Genomic DNA, 17,130 nt, shown 5'->3' with positions numbered 1-17,130 from the left:
AGGGTACAATTCTAAAGATGGTGCAGTAACAGAGAGACCTGGGGATATATGTGCAACAAATTGTTGAAGGTCCCAGGGCAGGATGAGAAACTGTTCCCATTGGTAGAAGGGTCGAGAACCAGAGGCCATAGATTTAAGGTGATTGGCAGAAGAACCGAAGGTGACATCATAGAATCATAGAATCATATACATTTGCAGCAGGGAAGGAGGCTATTTTGGCCCATTGTGTCCGTGCCAGCCGACAAAGGGCTATTCAGTCTAATCTCACTTTCAAGCTCTTGGTCCATAGCCCTGCAAGTTGCAGCAATTCAAGTGCACATCCAATTACTTTTTAAGTGCGGTGAGGGTTTCTGCCTCTACTACCCTTTCAGGCAGTGAGGTCCACACCCCCACCACCCTCTGGGTGAAGAAATATCTTCTCAAATCCCCTCTAAACCACCTACCAGTAATTTAAATCTATGCCCCCTGGTTGTTGACCCCTCTGCTCAGGGAAATAGGTCCTTCCTATCCACTGTATCTAGGCCCGTCAAAATTTTATATCCCTCAATAAGGTCTCCCCTCCAAAGAAAACAATCCCAGCCTATCCAATCTTTCCTCATAGCTAAAATTCTCCAGGCAACATCCTCATAAATCTCCTCTGTACCCTCTCTACTGAAATCACATCTTTCTTGTAATGTGGTGACCAGAACTGCACGCAGTACTCTAGCTGTGGCCTAACTAGTGTTTTATGCAGTTGAAGTATAACCTCCCTTCTCTTGTATTCTACGTGACTAATAAAGGCAAGTATTCCATAGGCCTTCTTAACCACCTTATCTACCTGGCCTGCTACCTTCAAGGATCTGTGGACATGCACTCCAAGGTCCCTTTGTTCCTCTAAAAACTTTTTTATGCAGCGAGTGGTTAGGATCTGGAATTCAATTGTGGCTTTCAAAAGGTAGTTGGATAAGTACCTGAAGGAAAATAAATTTCCGGCTATGGGGAAAGGACAGGGGACTGGAACTGGCTGAAATGCTCTTGCAGAGAGCCGGCATGGGCTCGACGGGCCAAATGGCCTCCTTCTGTGCTGTAACCATTCGATGATTCTATGCAGGTTTATTATTGTCTGGAATCCTGTCTGTCTGCTTCTAGTTTACCGTAAAATAAATTTACAGAAATACTGTGTAAAGGGAGCCATATTGTAGAAGAATTATTGTGTGTGCTGTTCTCTGTGATCGTGGTTCTTGTTATGGCTGTGATTTATTATAGAACTCATCAAAGATAATCTCATGCAAGAGTGATCTTACAATTTAAAATCAGAAGTCAGCACTAGGTTAATAATCACAGGAGGCAATATACATAATAACAGTCAGAGAAGAAAAAAGAAAACTTTGTAGAGTTGAGGATCATGAAACAGCTCAAAATTCTTCGCACAGTGCATTGGCAATGATTGTGACATAGGCAAAATGAGGAAGCCATTCTGTTTTGCCAGCTCACAAATAAGAATGAAAGGAATAATTAGTTAATCTGTGTTTTGTTTTGGGTACTGTTGGAGGAACAATATCAGCTAAGTCACTAGGAAAACTCCCTGGCCGAGAAAATCGTCTCAGGCAGTGGAGTAAAACGGGCCGTATGGGATCGACTGCCCGTTATACGCAGCGCCTGATATTCTGTTCCATTGCAGTCAGTGGACCTGTATATCAGACGCTGCATATAACGGGCGGACGATCCGATGCTGCCGGTTTTGCGCCACCGCCTGAAGCCAATTTCTAGGTCACTGTTCTTCTTAAAATGCCCATCTGAAAGGGCAGATGGAACCTCAGTTTAAAGTCTTATTGGAAGGATGCCTCCACTGACAATGCAGCACACTCTCTGACCTATATGAAAGTGGCAGCCTAGGTTACGAGCTCAAGTCCTACAAGAAATTACTTGGGAAATTTGGTGGAGGACTGGAAACTAAAATGGATTTTAGATGTTTGATTAGTCAGTCCCTGTAAACCCTGTGCAATTCCACTCTTGCTTCACTTTTCAGAGGTAACCTTGCATGTCTGTTCATTATGGAGCAATCAGGAAGGAGGAACATTTGAAAGATGCATTAACAAGGGCACTTGGATTACAGCCATAACACAGCAAGGATATCCAGGCACTGGAGACAGTGCGGAAATAGATAACCAAACGGAAATCTGGCTTAAGGCACCTGAGTTATGAGAAGGGGCTGATGAGCCTGAGATTGCATACTCTGGAGATGAGCAGACTCATGGGAGATATATTCAAGATTCACAATTCTTAAGAGCACTGACATATCAAACCAAATATTGATTTTGAATTCTTTCTTCACTTTAGGCATTATAAGCTCTATTATCAGGGAGGGCAGGCTGAACATTTGGGAGGTGACCTGACTAGATTGCATCCCACTCCTTGTTCTACCATCAAAATGTCCCTTTATTTGCATGGTGTCAGTAATACGCCCACAACAAAGAGTGTCTGTATGTCCCCGGCATCCAGCATTACCTTGGGGGAGGGGGAATTAACATTTTTAAAGGCTGTTTTCTGCAATACAATTAATCAATTGCATGGTTGGAACAGGCAGAACCAGGAGAAAGAGCTTTTAAAAGTTTGCCTGACATTTCCATGCACCCCATTGGCCCTTTAATGCTTCAACAAAGTGAGTTTGTTCTCCTCCCCCACCTGGGATGGGTACCCCAGCTGCTGGATCAATGACACGGGTGCCTGCCAGCAGTATGTTAATGACCTTGACCCAGAAAGTAAGGTGATCTTATCGAAACATATAAGATAATGAGGGGGCTCGACAAGGTGGATGCAGCGAGGATATTTCCACTCATAGGGGAAATTAAAACTTGGGGGCATAGGCTTAGAATAAGGGGCCACCCATTTAAAACTGAGATGAGAAGGAATTTCTTCTCTCAGAGGGTTGTAAATCTGTGGAATTCTCTGCCCCAGAGAGCTGTGGAGGCTGGGGGTCGCAATTGTGGTCCCACGGACCATCCGTCTGGTCAGGAGGCAACGATTGCCGTTCCTCTGGCCTGGGCATTCTGCTGCGGGGAGGCCACTTCACCATCACCGAAGTCAAGGAGATAGTGGGCGGCCGCCTCCTCGTAGCAGATGTATTGTATAAAAATGTTCCTCTAAGGCTAATTAATGTGTATGCCTCGCCTCTCAGAAGCGAGCGCTGGCCCTCTTCCAGCAGCTCCCACTGCTGCTGGCGACATCCAGACCGTTCATTCTGGGCGGTGATTTCAACTGCATCATCGATGTGGCTGGACGATCCAGAAGAGCCGACAGCAAACTGGACACCACATCCAAACTCCTGATGGACGTGGTAAAAGATGCCAAGCTGTGCGACATCTTCAGCAACCCTGCAGATGGAGCATCGCGCAGATACACCTGTTTGAGACCAGACGAGTCCGTCCGTTCCAGGATAGACTTCCTGTTTGTGTCCCACACGCTCAATGTCAGATCCACCGACGTCACGCCGGTGTTCTTCTCTGACCACTGCCGCCTACTGGTCGACTGCCTCCCATAGGAAGACCAGAAAGTTGGCAGGGGGATATGGAAGCTCAATGCGAAATTGTTGACCCCTGAAAATGTAGATGAACTCAAGAGGGATTACAAAGATGGAGAACCGTAAAACCCCTCTGTGATTCCCCAATGCACTGGTGGAAAACAATCAAGACAAACATCAAGAAGTTATTCATCCTCAAAGGTGTTCAGGAGGCGAGAGGGAGACACAGGGAATTGTCCCAACTCCAGAAGAGTATGCAAAACCTGCTCCTGCTGCAGTCGATGGGGGTCGATGTCGCGGAGGAACTCCAAGAGGTGAAGGGCTAGCAAGCCTCGCTCTTTGCCTCAGAGTCCTCCAAAATCATCTTCCGCTCCAGAGTCCGCTCCATTGAGCAGGATGAGACGTGTTCGCATTTCTTCTTCCAAAAGGTGCACAGGGAGAGCTCTGTGATCACCAGCCTAAAGGAAGAAGATGGTTCTGTGTCTTCGCAGCCCGACATGCTGAGGATCAGCAAATCCTTCTATGCCGGGCTGTACGATGTCAAGCCCACAGACCATGTGGCCAATCTCAGAGGTCTTAGACGACAGCAAGCGGGAGAGTCTGGACCACCCGCTAACTCTGGACGAGCTGACAAAGGCCGTCCGGTCCCTTGCGACGAGTAAAACTCCAGGAAGCGACGGCTTACCGGTCGAGTTGTATTCGGCTCTGTGGGACTGGATGGGCCCAGACCTGCTGGAAGTGTACGGGGTATGCTTCTGGCTGGCAGCATGTCAGAATCAATGAGGATAGGCATCATCACCCTCATCTACAAGCAGAAGGAGGAGAGGGAGGAAATCTAAAACTGGCAACCCATTTCGCTGCTCAATGTGGACTACAAGATCCTGTCGAAGGTCATCGCAAACAGGGTCAAGTCTGCTCTGGAGCTGGTGATCCACCCGGACCAGACCTGCACTGTCCCCGGCAGGAAGATCTCTGATAGCCTCGTGCTACTCAGGGATACCATCACCTAAGTGTGGGACAGGAGGGTGGACATCTGTTTAATCAGCTTGGACCAGGAGAAGGCCTTTGACAGGAAATCGCACACGTACCTGATGGAGTTGCTCTCCAAGGTGGGATTTGGGGAGGGCAGCCGCAATTGGATCCAATTGCTCTGCACAGACATCAGTAGCACAGTTCTAGTCAATGGGTGGGAAACTGAAAGCTTTCCGATCAGGTCTGGAGTCAAGCAAGGCTGTCCCCTCTCCTCTGTCTTGTTTGTGTGCTGTATCGAGCCCTTTGCCGAGTCCATCAGGAAGTATGCGGGCATTAGGGGGGGTGACAATCCCAGGCAGCGGGGGCGCTCAGATCAAGACCTCCCTGTACATGGACGACGTCACCGTCTTTTGCTCGGATCCGCAGTCGGTCCGCGGATTGCTCACAATCTGTGACCAGTTTGAACTGGCCTCGGGAGTGAAGGTAAATCACAGCAAAAGTGAGGCCATGTTCTTTGGAAGCTGATCCGACTGATCCTTTATTCCCTTCATCGTGAAGGCAGATTACCTGAAGGTGTTGGGAATATGGTTCGGAGCGGACAGGGCATGCGTCAAAAACTGGAAGTAGCGTATCACTAAAGCCAAACATAAACTGGGATGGTAGAAGCTCTCCATTGCAGGAAAGAACCTGGTCATCAGGAATGAGGTGCTCTCGGTGTTGTTGTACGTGGCGCAGGTCTGGCCCATATCCGGCTCCTGTGCCGTGGCAGTCACCCGAGCCGTCTTCCATTTCGTCTGGAGATCGAAAATGGGCCGTGTCCGCAGAGACACGATGTACAAATCTCTGGACAAGGGGGGAAAGGACGTTCCGAACGTGGCCGTCATCCTGATGGCCACCTTTGTGTACGGCTGCATCAAGCTGTGCATAGACCCTTCGTACGCAAACACCAAGTGTCACTACGCACTGAGATTCTATCTGTCCCCGGTGTTGCGAAGGATGGGTCTGGCCAGGCTGCTGCGGAATGCTCCAACCAGTTGGACCATGCCTCAGCACCTGTCCTTCATGGAAAAGTTTTTCCACAAGGCCATAAAGCAGTGGTCGGCACGCAAAGTCCTGGATGCCCTACAAAAGAGGGAGATGATGGATCCTGTCAGACAGTTCCCCGAGCAGACTGTCGAACTCGTTTGGCAGAATGTCTCATCGCTAGCTTTCACACAAGCACCAAGACGTAGTTTGGTTGGCGGTGAGAAGGGCCCTACCCATCAGATCCTTCATGCACAGCCGGGGTTTCAGAGACACGGCACTCTGCCCCCGAGTTGGCTGTGGTGAGGACAAAACTGTCATCCATTTCCTTTGGGATTGCCCCTTTGCAAGGCACGTCTGGAAGCAGATGCAGTGGTTGCTATCGAGGTTCATCCCAAGCAGCTCCGTAGCACAGGACTCTGTGCTCTGCAGACTGTTCCCAGGGACGCACACTGAGACAGACATCATCTGCTGCTGGAGAGCCATCAACTCAGTGAAAGACGCACTTTGGTCTTCCTGAAACTTGCTGGTCTTCCAGAGCAAGGAGATGTCCATGGCCGAGTGTTGCAGACTGGCACAATCCAAGGTCCAGGAGTCCGTGCTGAGAGACGCACTAATGATTGGTGCAGTCGCCGCAAAGGCACGATGGGGAAGAGCCACAGTTTAAGGCCATTCCGCCAGGTAAACCCAGGGGATGGAATCAGACCTCCTCGGGCTGTACTTGTTAACCTGCTTGTACTGAAAAACACCTGTGTTGTGCCATGTATAATGAAAGTTTCTGCACTGTTTAGTAACTTGTAAAGAAATGTAAATGTATCCCCATCCGTTCCGTGTACTGCTTTCACCTGCAGAGTGCTACATGTGATTCGTGATCGGTATTGAAATGTATCCTGGAATGTAATGTAAACCTGTTCTCATCTGCTCCATGTAATACCCTTATTTGCACAGTACTACATGTAACGTAATTTACGGTTTGTACTAAACTGTACCTTGAAATGAAATGTACACTAGTGCATTGTATGGAACTGCTGTCAACATCCAAACGAATTGTATGGAATTGCTGACCGCAAGGTACTGAGCTATTTTCCAATGTATTGTGAAAATGTTATATGAATAAAGTATATTTTTTGGGAAAAAAAAAATATTTCATCATCATCATAGCCAGTCCCTTGGAATCGAGGAAGATTTGCTTCCACTCTTAAAAATGAGTCTTTAGGTGGCTGAACAGTCCAATACAAGAACCACAGTCCCTGTCACAGGTGGGGCAGATAGTTGTTGAGGGAAAGGGTGGGTGGGACTGGTTTGCCGCACGCTCTTTCTGCTGCCTGCGCTTGATTTCTGCATGCTCTCGGCGATGAGACTCGAGGTGCTCGCTGCTCTCCCGGATGCACTTCCTCCACTTAGGGCGGTCTTTGGCCAGAAACTCCCAGGTGTCAGTGGGGATGTTGCACTTTTTCAGGGCGACTTTCAGGCTGTCCCTGTAACGATTCCTCTGTCCACCTTTGGCTCGTTTGCCGTGAAGGAGTTCCGAGTAGACCGCTTGCTTTGGGAGTCTCGTGTCTGGCATGCGAACGATGTGGCCTGTCCAGCGGAGCTGATCAAATGTGGTCAGTGCTTCAATGCTGGGGATGTTGGCCTGATCGAGGACGCTAATGTTGGTGCATCTGTCCTCCCAGGGGATTTGTAGGATCTTGTGGATATTTCTCCAGCGACCTGAGGTGTCTACTGTACATGGTCCATGTCTCTGAGCCATACAGGAGGGCAGGTATTACTACAGCCCTGTAGACCATGAGCTTGGTGGCAGTTTTGAGGACCTGCTCTTCAAACACTCTTTTCCTCAGGTGGCCGAAGGCTGCACTCGTGCACTGGAGGTGGTGTTGAATCTCGTCATCAATGTCTGCTCTTGTTGATAAGAGGCTCTCCGCTGGACTGGAACTAAACTACAGAACCAGTGGGAACCTGTTCAACCTTCACTGTCTCCAGGCCACGTTCAAGACCACCCCAACCTCTGTCGTTGAGCTACTGTACGCGGACGATGCCTGCGTCTGCGCACATACTCAGGCTGAACTCCAGGACATAGTCAACGTATTTACTGAGTCGTATGAAAGCATGGGCCTTACGCTAAACATCCGTAAGACAAAGGTCCTCCACCAGCCTGTCCTCGCCGCACAGCACTGCTCCCCAGTCATCAAGATACACGGCGCGGGCCTGGACAACGTGGACCATTTCCCATACCTCAGGAATATATTTAAGGCAGAGATAGACAGATTTTTGAGCGATTACGGGAATAAAGGGTTATGCGGAGCGGACAGGGAAATGGAGCTGAATCCATGATCAGATTAGCTATGATCTTATTAAATCAACGTCGGAAACCTCGCTTATTCACGTAAAGATAACCACACCTCTGGCAAAGTAATGGCGGCAGAGTGGGAACAGCTCCAGGGTAATTCCTAGTTATGGTAAAAAGGGCAAAGGGTTCTTTATATTTGTGGTCTGAGTGGGAGGGACTCAGGAGCTGAGCTGCAATTGACCTTACATTATTTCCTGAAAGTATTTAGAATGTTATATATGCGGCAGTTGGCGAGAGGTGGGAGCAGCGTCGGAGCAGCCTATAAAGGCCCAGCGGGAGCTCGAGGGTCAGCGGCAGTTGGCGAGAGGTGGGAGCAGCGTCGGAGTGGCCTATAAAGGCCTAGCGGGAGCTCAAGGGTCAGCGGCAGTTGGCGAGAGGTGGGAGCAGCATCGGAGCGGCCTATAAAGGCCTAGCGGGAGCTCGAGGGTCAGCGGCAGTTGGCGAGAGGTGGGAGCAGCGTCGGAGCAGCCTATAAAGGCCCAGCGGGAGCTCGAGGGTCAGCGGCAGTTGGCGAGAGGTGGGAGCAGCGTCGACGCTGCCTATAAAAGGCGTACTTGTGCAGCTACAGCGGGAGAGAAAGCAAAATAGAAGTAGAAAGGAATCAAAAGGTAACGTCACAGCCAATGGGGTAAGTGATTGGCTGGTGATTGGTGAGTAGCTTTTCTTTTTGTTTTTTATATCAGTAAGTGAACTGTAACATTGTTATTACCAATTTAAGGGTATCTAAGGGTTAAGGCATGGCAGGAGAGATCGGTCACGTGATATGCTCCTCCTGTGCCATGTGGGAACTCAGGGACACTTCCGGTGTCCCTGACGACTACGTGTGTGAGAAGTGTGTCCGCCTCGAGCTCCTGACGGTCCGCGTTATGGAATTGGAGCTGAGGGTGGATTCACTCTGGAGCATCCACGATGCTGAGAATGACGTGAGTATCACGTGTAGTGAGTTGGTCTTACCGCAGAAGAAGGGTCCACAGCCAGATAGGGAATGGAAGACCAGCAGGAAGTGCAGTACAAGGAAGGTAGTGCAGGGGTCCCCTGTGGTCATCCCCCTACAAAACAGATACACCGTTTTGAGTACTGTTGGGGGGGGGGGGGATGACTCATCGGGGAGGGCAGCAGCAGCCAAGTTCATGGCACCGTGGCTGGTGCTGCTGCACAGGAGGGCAGGAAAAAGAGTGGGAGAGCAATAGTGATAGGGGATTCAATTGTGATGGGAATAGATAGGCGTTTCTGCGGCCGCAACCGAGACTCCAGGATGGTATGTTGCCTCCCTGGTGCAAGGGTCAAGGATGTCTCGGAGCAGGTGCAGGACAATCTGAAATGGGAGGGAGAACAGCCAGTTGTCGTGGTGCACATTGGTACCAACGACATAGGTAAAAAAAGGGATGAGGTCCTACGAAACGAATTTAAGGAGCTAGGAGCTAAATTAAAAAGTAGGACCTCAAAAGTAGTAATCTCGGATTGCTACCAGTGCCACATGATAGTCAGAGTAGGAATCGCAAAATAGCGCAGATGAATACGTGGCTTGAGCAGTGGTGCAGCAGGGAGGGATTCAAATTCCTGGGGCATTGGAACCGGTTCTGGGGGAGGTGGGACCAGTACAAACTGGACGGTCTGCACCTGGGCAGGACCGGAACCAATGTCCTAGGGGGAGTGTTTGCTAGTGCTGTTGGGGAGGAGTTAAACTAATATGGCAGGGGGATGGGAACCAATGCAGGGAGACAGAGGGAGACAAAAGGGAGGCAGAGGCAGGAGACGGAGGGGAGATGGGGGGGGGGGGTGGTGGGCGGAGAGGCCCGGGTCGGGGAACAGGAAGGGCCACTGTGCGGCAGAATTCTAAAAGGACAAAGGGTGTTAAAAAAAACAAGCCTGAAGGCTTTGTGTCTTAATGCAAGGAGTATCCGCAATAAGGTGGATGAATTAACTGTGCAAATAGATGTTAACAAATATGATGTGATTGGGATTACGGAGACGTGGCTCCAGGATGATCAGGGCTGGGAACTCAACATCCAGGGGTATTCAACATTCAGGAAGGATAGAATAAAAGGAAAAGGAGGTGGGGTAGCATTGCTGGTTAAAGAGGAGATTAATGCAATAGTTAGGAAAGACATTAGCTTGGATGATGTGGAATCTATATGGGTAAAAAATGTTAGTGGGAGTTGTGTACAGACCTCCAAACAGTAGTAGTGATGTTGGGGAGGGCATCAAACAGGAAATTAGGGGTGCATGCAATAAAGGTGCAGCAGTTATAATGGGTGACTTTAATATGCACATAGATTGGGCTGCCAAACTGGAAGCAATACGGTGGAGGATAATTTCCTGGAGTGCATAAGGGATGGTTTTCTCGACCAATATGTCGAGGAACCAACTAGGGGGGAGGCCATCTTAGACTGGGTGTTGTGTAATGAGAGAGGATTAATTAGCAATCTCATTGTGCGAGGCCCCTTGGGGAAGAGTGACCATAATATGGTGGAATTCTGCATTAGGATGGAGAATGATACAGTTAATTCAGAGACCATGGTCCAGAACTTAAAGAAGGGTAACTTTGAAGGTATGAGGCGTGAATTGGCTAAGATAGATTGGCGAATGATACTTAAGGGGTTGACTGTGGATGGGCAATGGCAGACATTTAGAGACCGCATGGATGAATTACAACAATTGTACATTCCTGTCTGGCGTAAAAATAAAAAAGGGAAGGTGGCTCAACCGTGGCTATCAAGGGAAATCAGGGATAGTATTAAAGCCAAGGAAGTGGCAAACAAATTGGCCAGAAATAGCAGCGAACCTGGGGACTGGGAGAAATTTAGAACTCAGCAGAGGAGGACAAAGGGTTTGATTAGGGCAGGGAAAATGGAGTACGAGAAGAAGCTTGCAGGGAACATTAAGGTGGATTGCAAAAGTTTCTATAGGTATGTAAAGAGAAAAAGGTTAGTAAAGACAAACGTAGGTCCCCTGCAGTCAGAATCAGGGGAAATCATAACGGGGAACAAAGAAATGGCAGACCAATTGAACAAGTACTTTGGTTCAGTTTTCACTAAGGAGGACACAAACAACCTTCCGGATATAAAAGGGGTCAAAGGGTCTGGTAGGGAGGAGGAACTGAGGGAAATCTTTATTAGTCGGGAAATTGTGTTGGGGAAATTGATGGGATTGAAGGCCGATAAATCCCCAGGGCCTGATGGACTGCATCCCAGAGTACTTAAGGAGGTGGCCTTGGAAATAGCGGATGCATTGACAGTCATTTTCCAACATTCCATTGACTCTGGATCAGTTCCTATCGAGTGGAGGGTAGCCAATGTAACCCCACTTTTTAAAAAAGGAGGGAGAGAGAAAACAGGGAATTATAGACCGGTCAGCCTGACCTCAGTAGTGGGTTAAGGATGTCATAGCAGCGCATTTGGAAAATGGTGACATGATAGGTCCAAGTCAGCATGGATTTGTGAAGGGGAAATCATGTTTGACAAATCTTCTGGAATTTTTTGAGGATGTTTCCAGTAAAATGGACAAAGGAGAACGAGTTGATGTGGTATATTTGGACTTTCAGAAGGCTTTCGACAAGGTCCCACACAAGAGATTAATGTGCAAAGTTAAAGCACATGGGATTGGGGGTAGTGTGCTGATGTGGATTGAGAACTGGTTGTCAGACAGGAAGCAAAGAGTAGGAGTAAATGGGTACTTTTCAGAATGGCAGGCAGTGACTAGTGGGGTACCGCAAGGTTCTGTGCTGGGGCCCCAGCTGTTTACATTGTACATTAATGATTTAGACGAGGGGATTAAATGTAGTATCTCCAAATTTGCGGATGACACTAAGTTGGGTGGCAGTGTGAGCTGCGAGGAGGATGCTATGAGGCTGCAGAGTGACTTGGATAGTTTAGGTGAGTGGGCAAATGCATGGCAGATGAAGTATAATGTGGATAAATGTGAGGTTATCCACTTTGGTGATAAAAACAGAGAGACAGACTATTATCTGAATGGTGACAGTTTAGGAAAAGGGAAGGTGCAACGAGACCTGGGTGTCATGGTACATCAGTCATTGAAGGTTGGCATGCAGGTACAGTAGGCGGTTAAGAAAGCAAATGGCATGTTGGCCTTCATAGCGAGGGGATTTGAGTACAGGGGCAGGGAGGTGTTGCTACAGTTGTACAGGGCCTTGGTGAGGCCACACCTGGAGTATTGTGTACAGTTTTGGTCTCCTAACTTGAGGAAGGACATTCTTGCTATTGAGGGAGTGCAGCGAAGATTCACCAGACTGATTCCCGGGATGGTGGGACTGACCTATCAAGAAAGACTGGATCAACTGGGCTTGTATTCACTGGAGTTCAGAAGAATGAGAGGGGACCTCATAGAAACGTTTAAAATCCTGACGGGTTTGGACAGGTTAGATGCAGGAAGAATGTTCCCAATGTTGGGGAAGTCCAGAACCAGGGGTCACAGTCTAAGGATAAGGGGTAAGCCATTTAGGACCGAGATGAGGAGAGACTTCTTCACCCAGAGAGTGGTGAACCTGTGGAATTCTCTGCCACAGAAAGTGGTTGGGGCCAATTCACTAAATATATTCAAAAGGGAGTTAGATGAAGTACTTACTTCTCGGGGGATCAAGGGGTATGGCGAGAAAGCAGGAAGGGGGTTCTGAAGTTTCATGTTCAGCCATGAACTCATTGAATGGCGGTGCAGTCTAGAAGGGCTGAATGGCCTGCTCCTGCACCTATTTTCTATGTTTCTATGTTTCTATGTTATCATACATCTTTCAAGCACCTCTCTTTCCTCGGCCTCATACACTGTTCCAATGAAGGTCAATGCAAGCTCGAGGAACAGCACCTCCTGTTTCAATTGGGTACTTTACAGCCTTCAGGCCTCAACATCAAGGTCAACAACGTCCGATCATAACCACCGCTCCCATTTCCTCAGGCAGCTGATGCTGCGAATGGTTCTGCTGTACCCATTTACACCTCCTCTGGACCCACCTTTTGTTTCTTAATTCTCCCATTACCTTTTGCCTTTCACCATCATCCCTTGTGTCATTTAATCACTCCTGCCCTCCAACCTATCACAGATCTTCCCTTTTAATTCTTTGCTCCCCTCCCCCCTTTCCCTGGCTTTGTAATTGCTTATAAACTGTTAAATCTCGAGCATCTTCTAGTTCTGATGAAAGGTCATCGGACTGAAACTTTAACTCTGTTTCTCTCTCCACAGATGCTGCCTGACCAGCTGAGTGTTTACAGCATTTTCTGTTTTGATTATCTTTGAAGTTCAGGTCGGGAATACAGTTTAAAAAAAAGCTTACTTACCGAGAACAAAAGCGGCGACATAATTTGAGATTTCTCCAACACCAATAAAAAAGTACAATATGCAGAACAGTTCCCAACTCGGAGAGGCAAGCTGACTTAAGCTCAAGATTGTCTGCAAGGCTGTGCCTCCAAAGAGAACAACTTTTCTTCCATACCTTTAAATAACAAACATATATTTAATTTCAAACACTAAAAAGCTATGCTTCAACTTTAAACAACAAGCGTATATTATATCTAATTAGGACGGGGAAAATAAAGTATGAGAGGAAGCTTGCAGGGAACATAAAAACTGAGTGCAAAAGCTTCTATAGATATGTGGAGAAAAAGATTAGTGAAGACCAACGTAGGTCATTTGCAGACAGAATCAGGTAAATTTATAAAGGGGAACAAAGAAATGGCAGACCAGTTGAACAAATACTTTGGTTCTGTCTTCACTGAGGAAGACACAAATAACCTTCCGGAAATACTAGGGGTCCGAGGGTGTAGCAAAAAAGATGAACTGAGGGAAATCCTTATTAGTCAGTAAATTGTTTTGGGAAATTGATGGGATTGAAGGCTGATAAATCCCCAGGGCCTGATAGGCTGCATCCCAGAGTACTTAAGGAAGTGGCCCTGGAAATAGTGGATGCATTGGTGATCATTTTCCAACATTCTATTGACTCTGGATCAGTTCCTATGGACTGGAGGGTAGCTAATGTAACACCGCTTTTTAAAAAAGGAGGGAGAGAGAAAGCTGGTAATTTATTTGCAAAGCAGTGACAGGTTCGGTCCAAGGCAGCCATGAAAGGGAAATCCTGCTTGACAAATCTTCCAGAATTTTTTGAGGATGTAACTTGTAGAGTGGACAAGGGAGAACCAGTGGATGTGGTGTATTTGGACTTTCAAAAGGTTTTTGACAAGGTCCCACACAAGAGATTAGTGTGCAAAATTAAAGCACATGGTATTGGGGGTGTGTTGGAGGGTGAGGGGGGGGGGCGGGTGGGTAATGTATTGACGTGGATAGAGAACTGGTTGGCAGAGAGGAAGCAGAGAGTAGGAATAAACGGGTCCTTTTCAGAATGGCAGCTAGTGACCAGTGGGGTGCCGCAGGGTTCAGTGCTAGGACCCCAGCTATTTACAATATACATCAATGATTTAGATGAAGGAATTGAATGTAATATCTCCAAGTTTGCAGATGGCACTAAGCTGGGTGGCGGTGTGAGCTGTGAGGAGGATGCTAAGAAACTGTAGGGTGACTTAGACAGGTTAGGTGAGTGGGCAAATGCATGGCAGATGCAGTATAATGTGGATAAATGTGAGATTATAAACTTTGGTGGCAAAAACAGGAAGACAGAATATTATCTGAATGGTGATAGATTAGGAAAAGGGGAGGCGCAACGAGACCTGGGTGTCATGGTACATCAGTCATTGAAGTTTGGCATGCAGGTATAGCAGGCGGTGAAGAAGGCAAATGGCATGTTGACCTTCATAGCTAGAGGATTTGAGTATAGGAGCAGGGAGGTTTTACTGCAGTTATACAGAGCCTTGGTGAGGTCACACTTGGAATATTTTGTTCAGTTTTGGTCCCCTAATCTGAGGAGGGATATTGTTGCTAATGAGGGAGTACAGCGAAGGTTCACCAGATTGATTCCTGGGATGGCAGGACTGACATATGAGGAGAGACTGGATCAGCTGGGCTTGTATCCACTGGAGTTAAGAAGAATGAGAGGGGATCTCATAGAAACATATAAAATTCTAATAGAATTGGACAGGTTAGAGGCAGGAAGAATTTTCCCGTTGTTGGGGAGTTCCAGAACCAGGGGTCACAGTCTAAGAATAAGGGGTAAGCCATTTAGGACCAAGATGAGGAGAAACTTCTTCACTCAGAGAGTTGTTAACCTGTGGAATTCTCTACCGCAGAAAGTTGTTGAAGCCAGTTCGTTAGATATATTCAAAAGGGAGTTAGATATGGCCCTTACGGCTAAAGGGATCAAAGAATATGGAGAGAAAGCAGGAAAGGGGTACTGAGGTTGAATGATCAGCCATGATCTGATTGAATGGTGATGCAGGCTCAAAGGGCCGAATGGCCTGCTCCTGCACCTAATTTCTATGTTTCTATGTTTCAAGCGCATGTTATGCTTGAAGTATCTTTAACAGTTTAGACTGTTCTGATGTGGCTTTAGAGGGTACATCAGAATATACTCTGCAGTAAAGCACTTCAGTTATCCTGGTGTTAAAAAAATTGAACAGGTCTAAATCAATAATCACATTTGGATCATAAAAGGGTACAAACAGATCGGATGCTATTTAGAAAAAAAGCAAACCTGGATTAAAACTGAAAATTTATATCAGAGAATTCTAATTCATTAGATCTTGCTGCGAAGTTATCGTGCATAGTGTACAAAATCTGTCTGATTTGTTTTTTAATTGTGAGAGTGATCAGCAATTGAAATGGGCTTTGGATAGGATAGTGGAGGTAAAACCCTGGAAACATTGAGGAAACAGTTGTGACCAAAGTAAAACATTTTTGTCTGTAACATATTTTCTTATTGGATTCTTTCCCTTACATTACGGCACCGTTGGGGTTAAAATCATGTTTAACTGAAGGAATGGACCTGATATGTATTGGGACCCAGGCCGAGATGTGGTGCAGCTACAAGCTGCTGCTGTGAGGCCAGGTGGCTGGATTATGTTAATGAGGTAGAATGTCTGTGGGGATTTACCCAATCTCCCGCCCCAACTTTGACGGAAGATCGACAGACAGCCCAGGGAAATCGTGTAAAGCTCCAGTGGCGCCCATTACTTTGAAGTTTCCACCAACTTTCTGGCAAAGTTACAGCAGGAGAGTGGGAGAACCCCCACAGAATGTTTAAACAGCCACTGGATCCAGTATTGTCTGTGTTTGAAAGATATGAACAGCTGCGTAAAATAGGTCTGAGAGATACATTTTTAATCACATGTCTTCTGCTCTATGGTCAAAGGGTTCTGAGGATATATTTTGGGTTGACTTGCATCAAATCAGCTGTTGTTCTCCATCACAAAACATATAAGGATTTGTGTTTCGGCACAGTGTCATCTTCAGTGTTAGCAAAATTTTTTTTAAATCCTGTGGCGATACGGTGACTTATATAATTACAGTAAATCTCTCTCTCTCTCTCTCTCTGTGACCGGACTGTGTGTGTGTGAACCGGCAACTGAGAATGGGACCGGACAGCCTTCGGGCGCGGTTGGAGGTAAGTTGCTGCTATGTGTTTTTCAATTCTTTCACTGTGTCCGGGCATCTGGTGCACTGCTTTCCTTACCTGCACCAATTTCCTTAACTTTAGGGAAGGTTTGTCTGGAGAGGCCACATACGCTGGCCTAATCAGAACTGGAGTAACTCTCAGCTAGCCAAATTTCCCTAAATGACCAGAACTGACCTAGGTGGCTGGTTACGCCCCCTTTAGCTGAAAAAAAAACGGACCTAAAAAAATCGTAACTAACTGAGTTACACTGGTGCAAATTGATTGGGGAAACTGTGGTTTTTCAACTTAGGCCAAAAAGAGCAGCCTGCTCCAAAAAAACGACGCAAGTCACTGGAGAAAATTGAGCCCTATGTCCCCTTGTTTTAGTTTCCGCTATGAGTGGAAATAAACTCTCTGCACCCACCTAAACAAGTCCGCTCATTATCTTATATGTTTCGATAAGATCACCTCTCATTCTTCTGAATTCCAATGAGTATAGGCCCAACCTACTCAACCTATCTTCACAAGTCAACCCCCTCATCTCCGGAATCAATCTAGTGAACCTTCTCTGAACAGCCTCCAGTGCAAGTATATCCTTCCTTAAATACCGAGACCACTCTCTAGGTGTGGCCTCACAAAACCCTGTACAGTTGTAGCAGGACTTCTCTGCTTTTATACTCTATCCCCCTTACAATAAAGGCCAACATTCCATTTGCCTACCTGATTATTTGCTGTACCTGCATACTAACTTTTTGTGTTTCATGCACAGGGACCCCCAGGTCTCTCTGTACTGCA

General features: G+C 47.1%; 1 protein-coding gene across 1 annotated transcript in view; it reads right to left on the bottom strand.

The window, feature by feature from the left end:
• The window catches only part of LOC139263078 (organic cation/carnitine transporter 2-like), a 138,700-nt gene that overhangs the window by 91,436 nt on the left and 30,134 nt on the right, over window positions 1-17,130 (bottom strand). The window contains exon 3 of the mRNA XM_070878620.1: window positions 13,133-13,287. Within this exon, the coding sequence (XP_070734721.1) occupies window positions 13,133-13,287 (155 nt within the window). The remainder of the gene's footprint in view (window positions 1-13,132; window positions 13,288-17,130) is intronic.

The sequence above is a fragment of the Pristiophorus japonicus genome, chromosome 1, assembly GCF_044704955.1.
Source record: "Pristiophorus japonicus isolate sPriJap1 chromosome 1, sPriJap1.hap1, whole genome shotgun sequence".
NCBI lineage: Eukaryota > Metazoa > Chordata > Chondrichthyes > Pristiophoridae > Pristiophorus > Pristiophorus japonicus.
The sequence above is the reverse complement of the archived record's forward strand: the minus strand, read 5'-3'. Positions and strand labels throughout refer to the sequence as shown.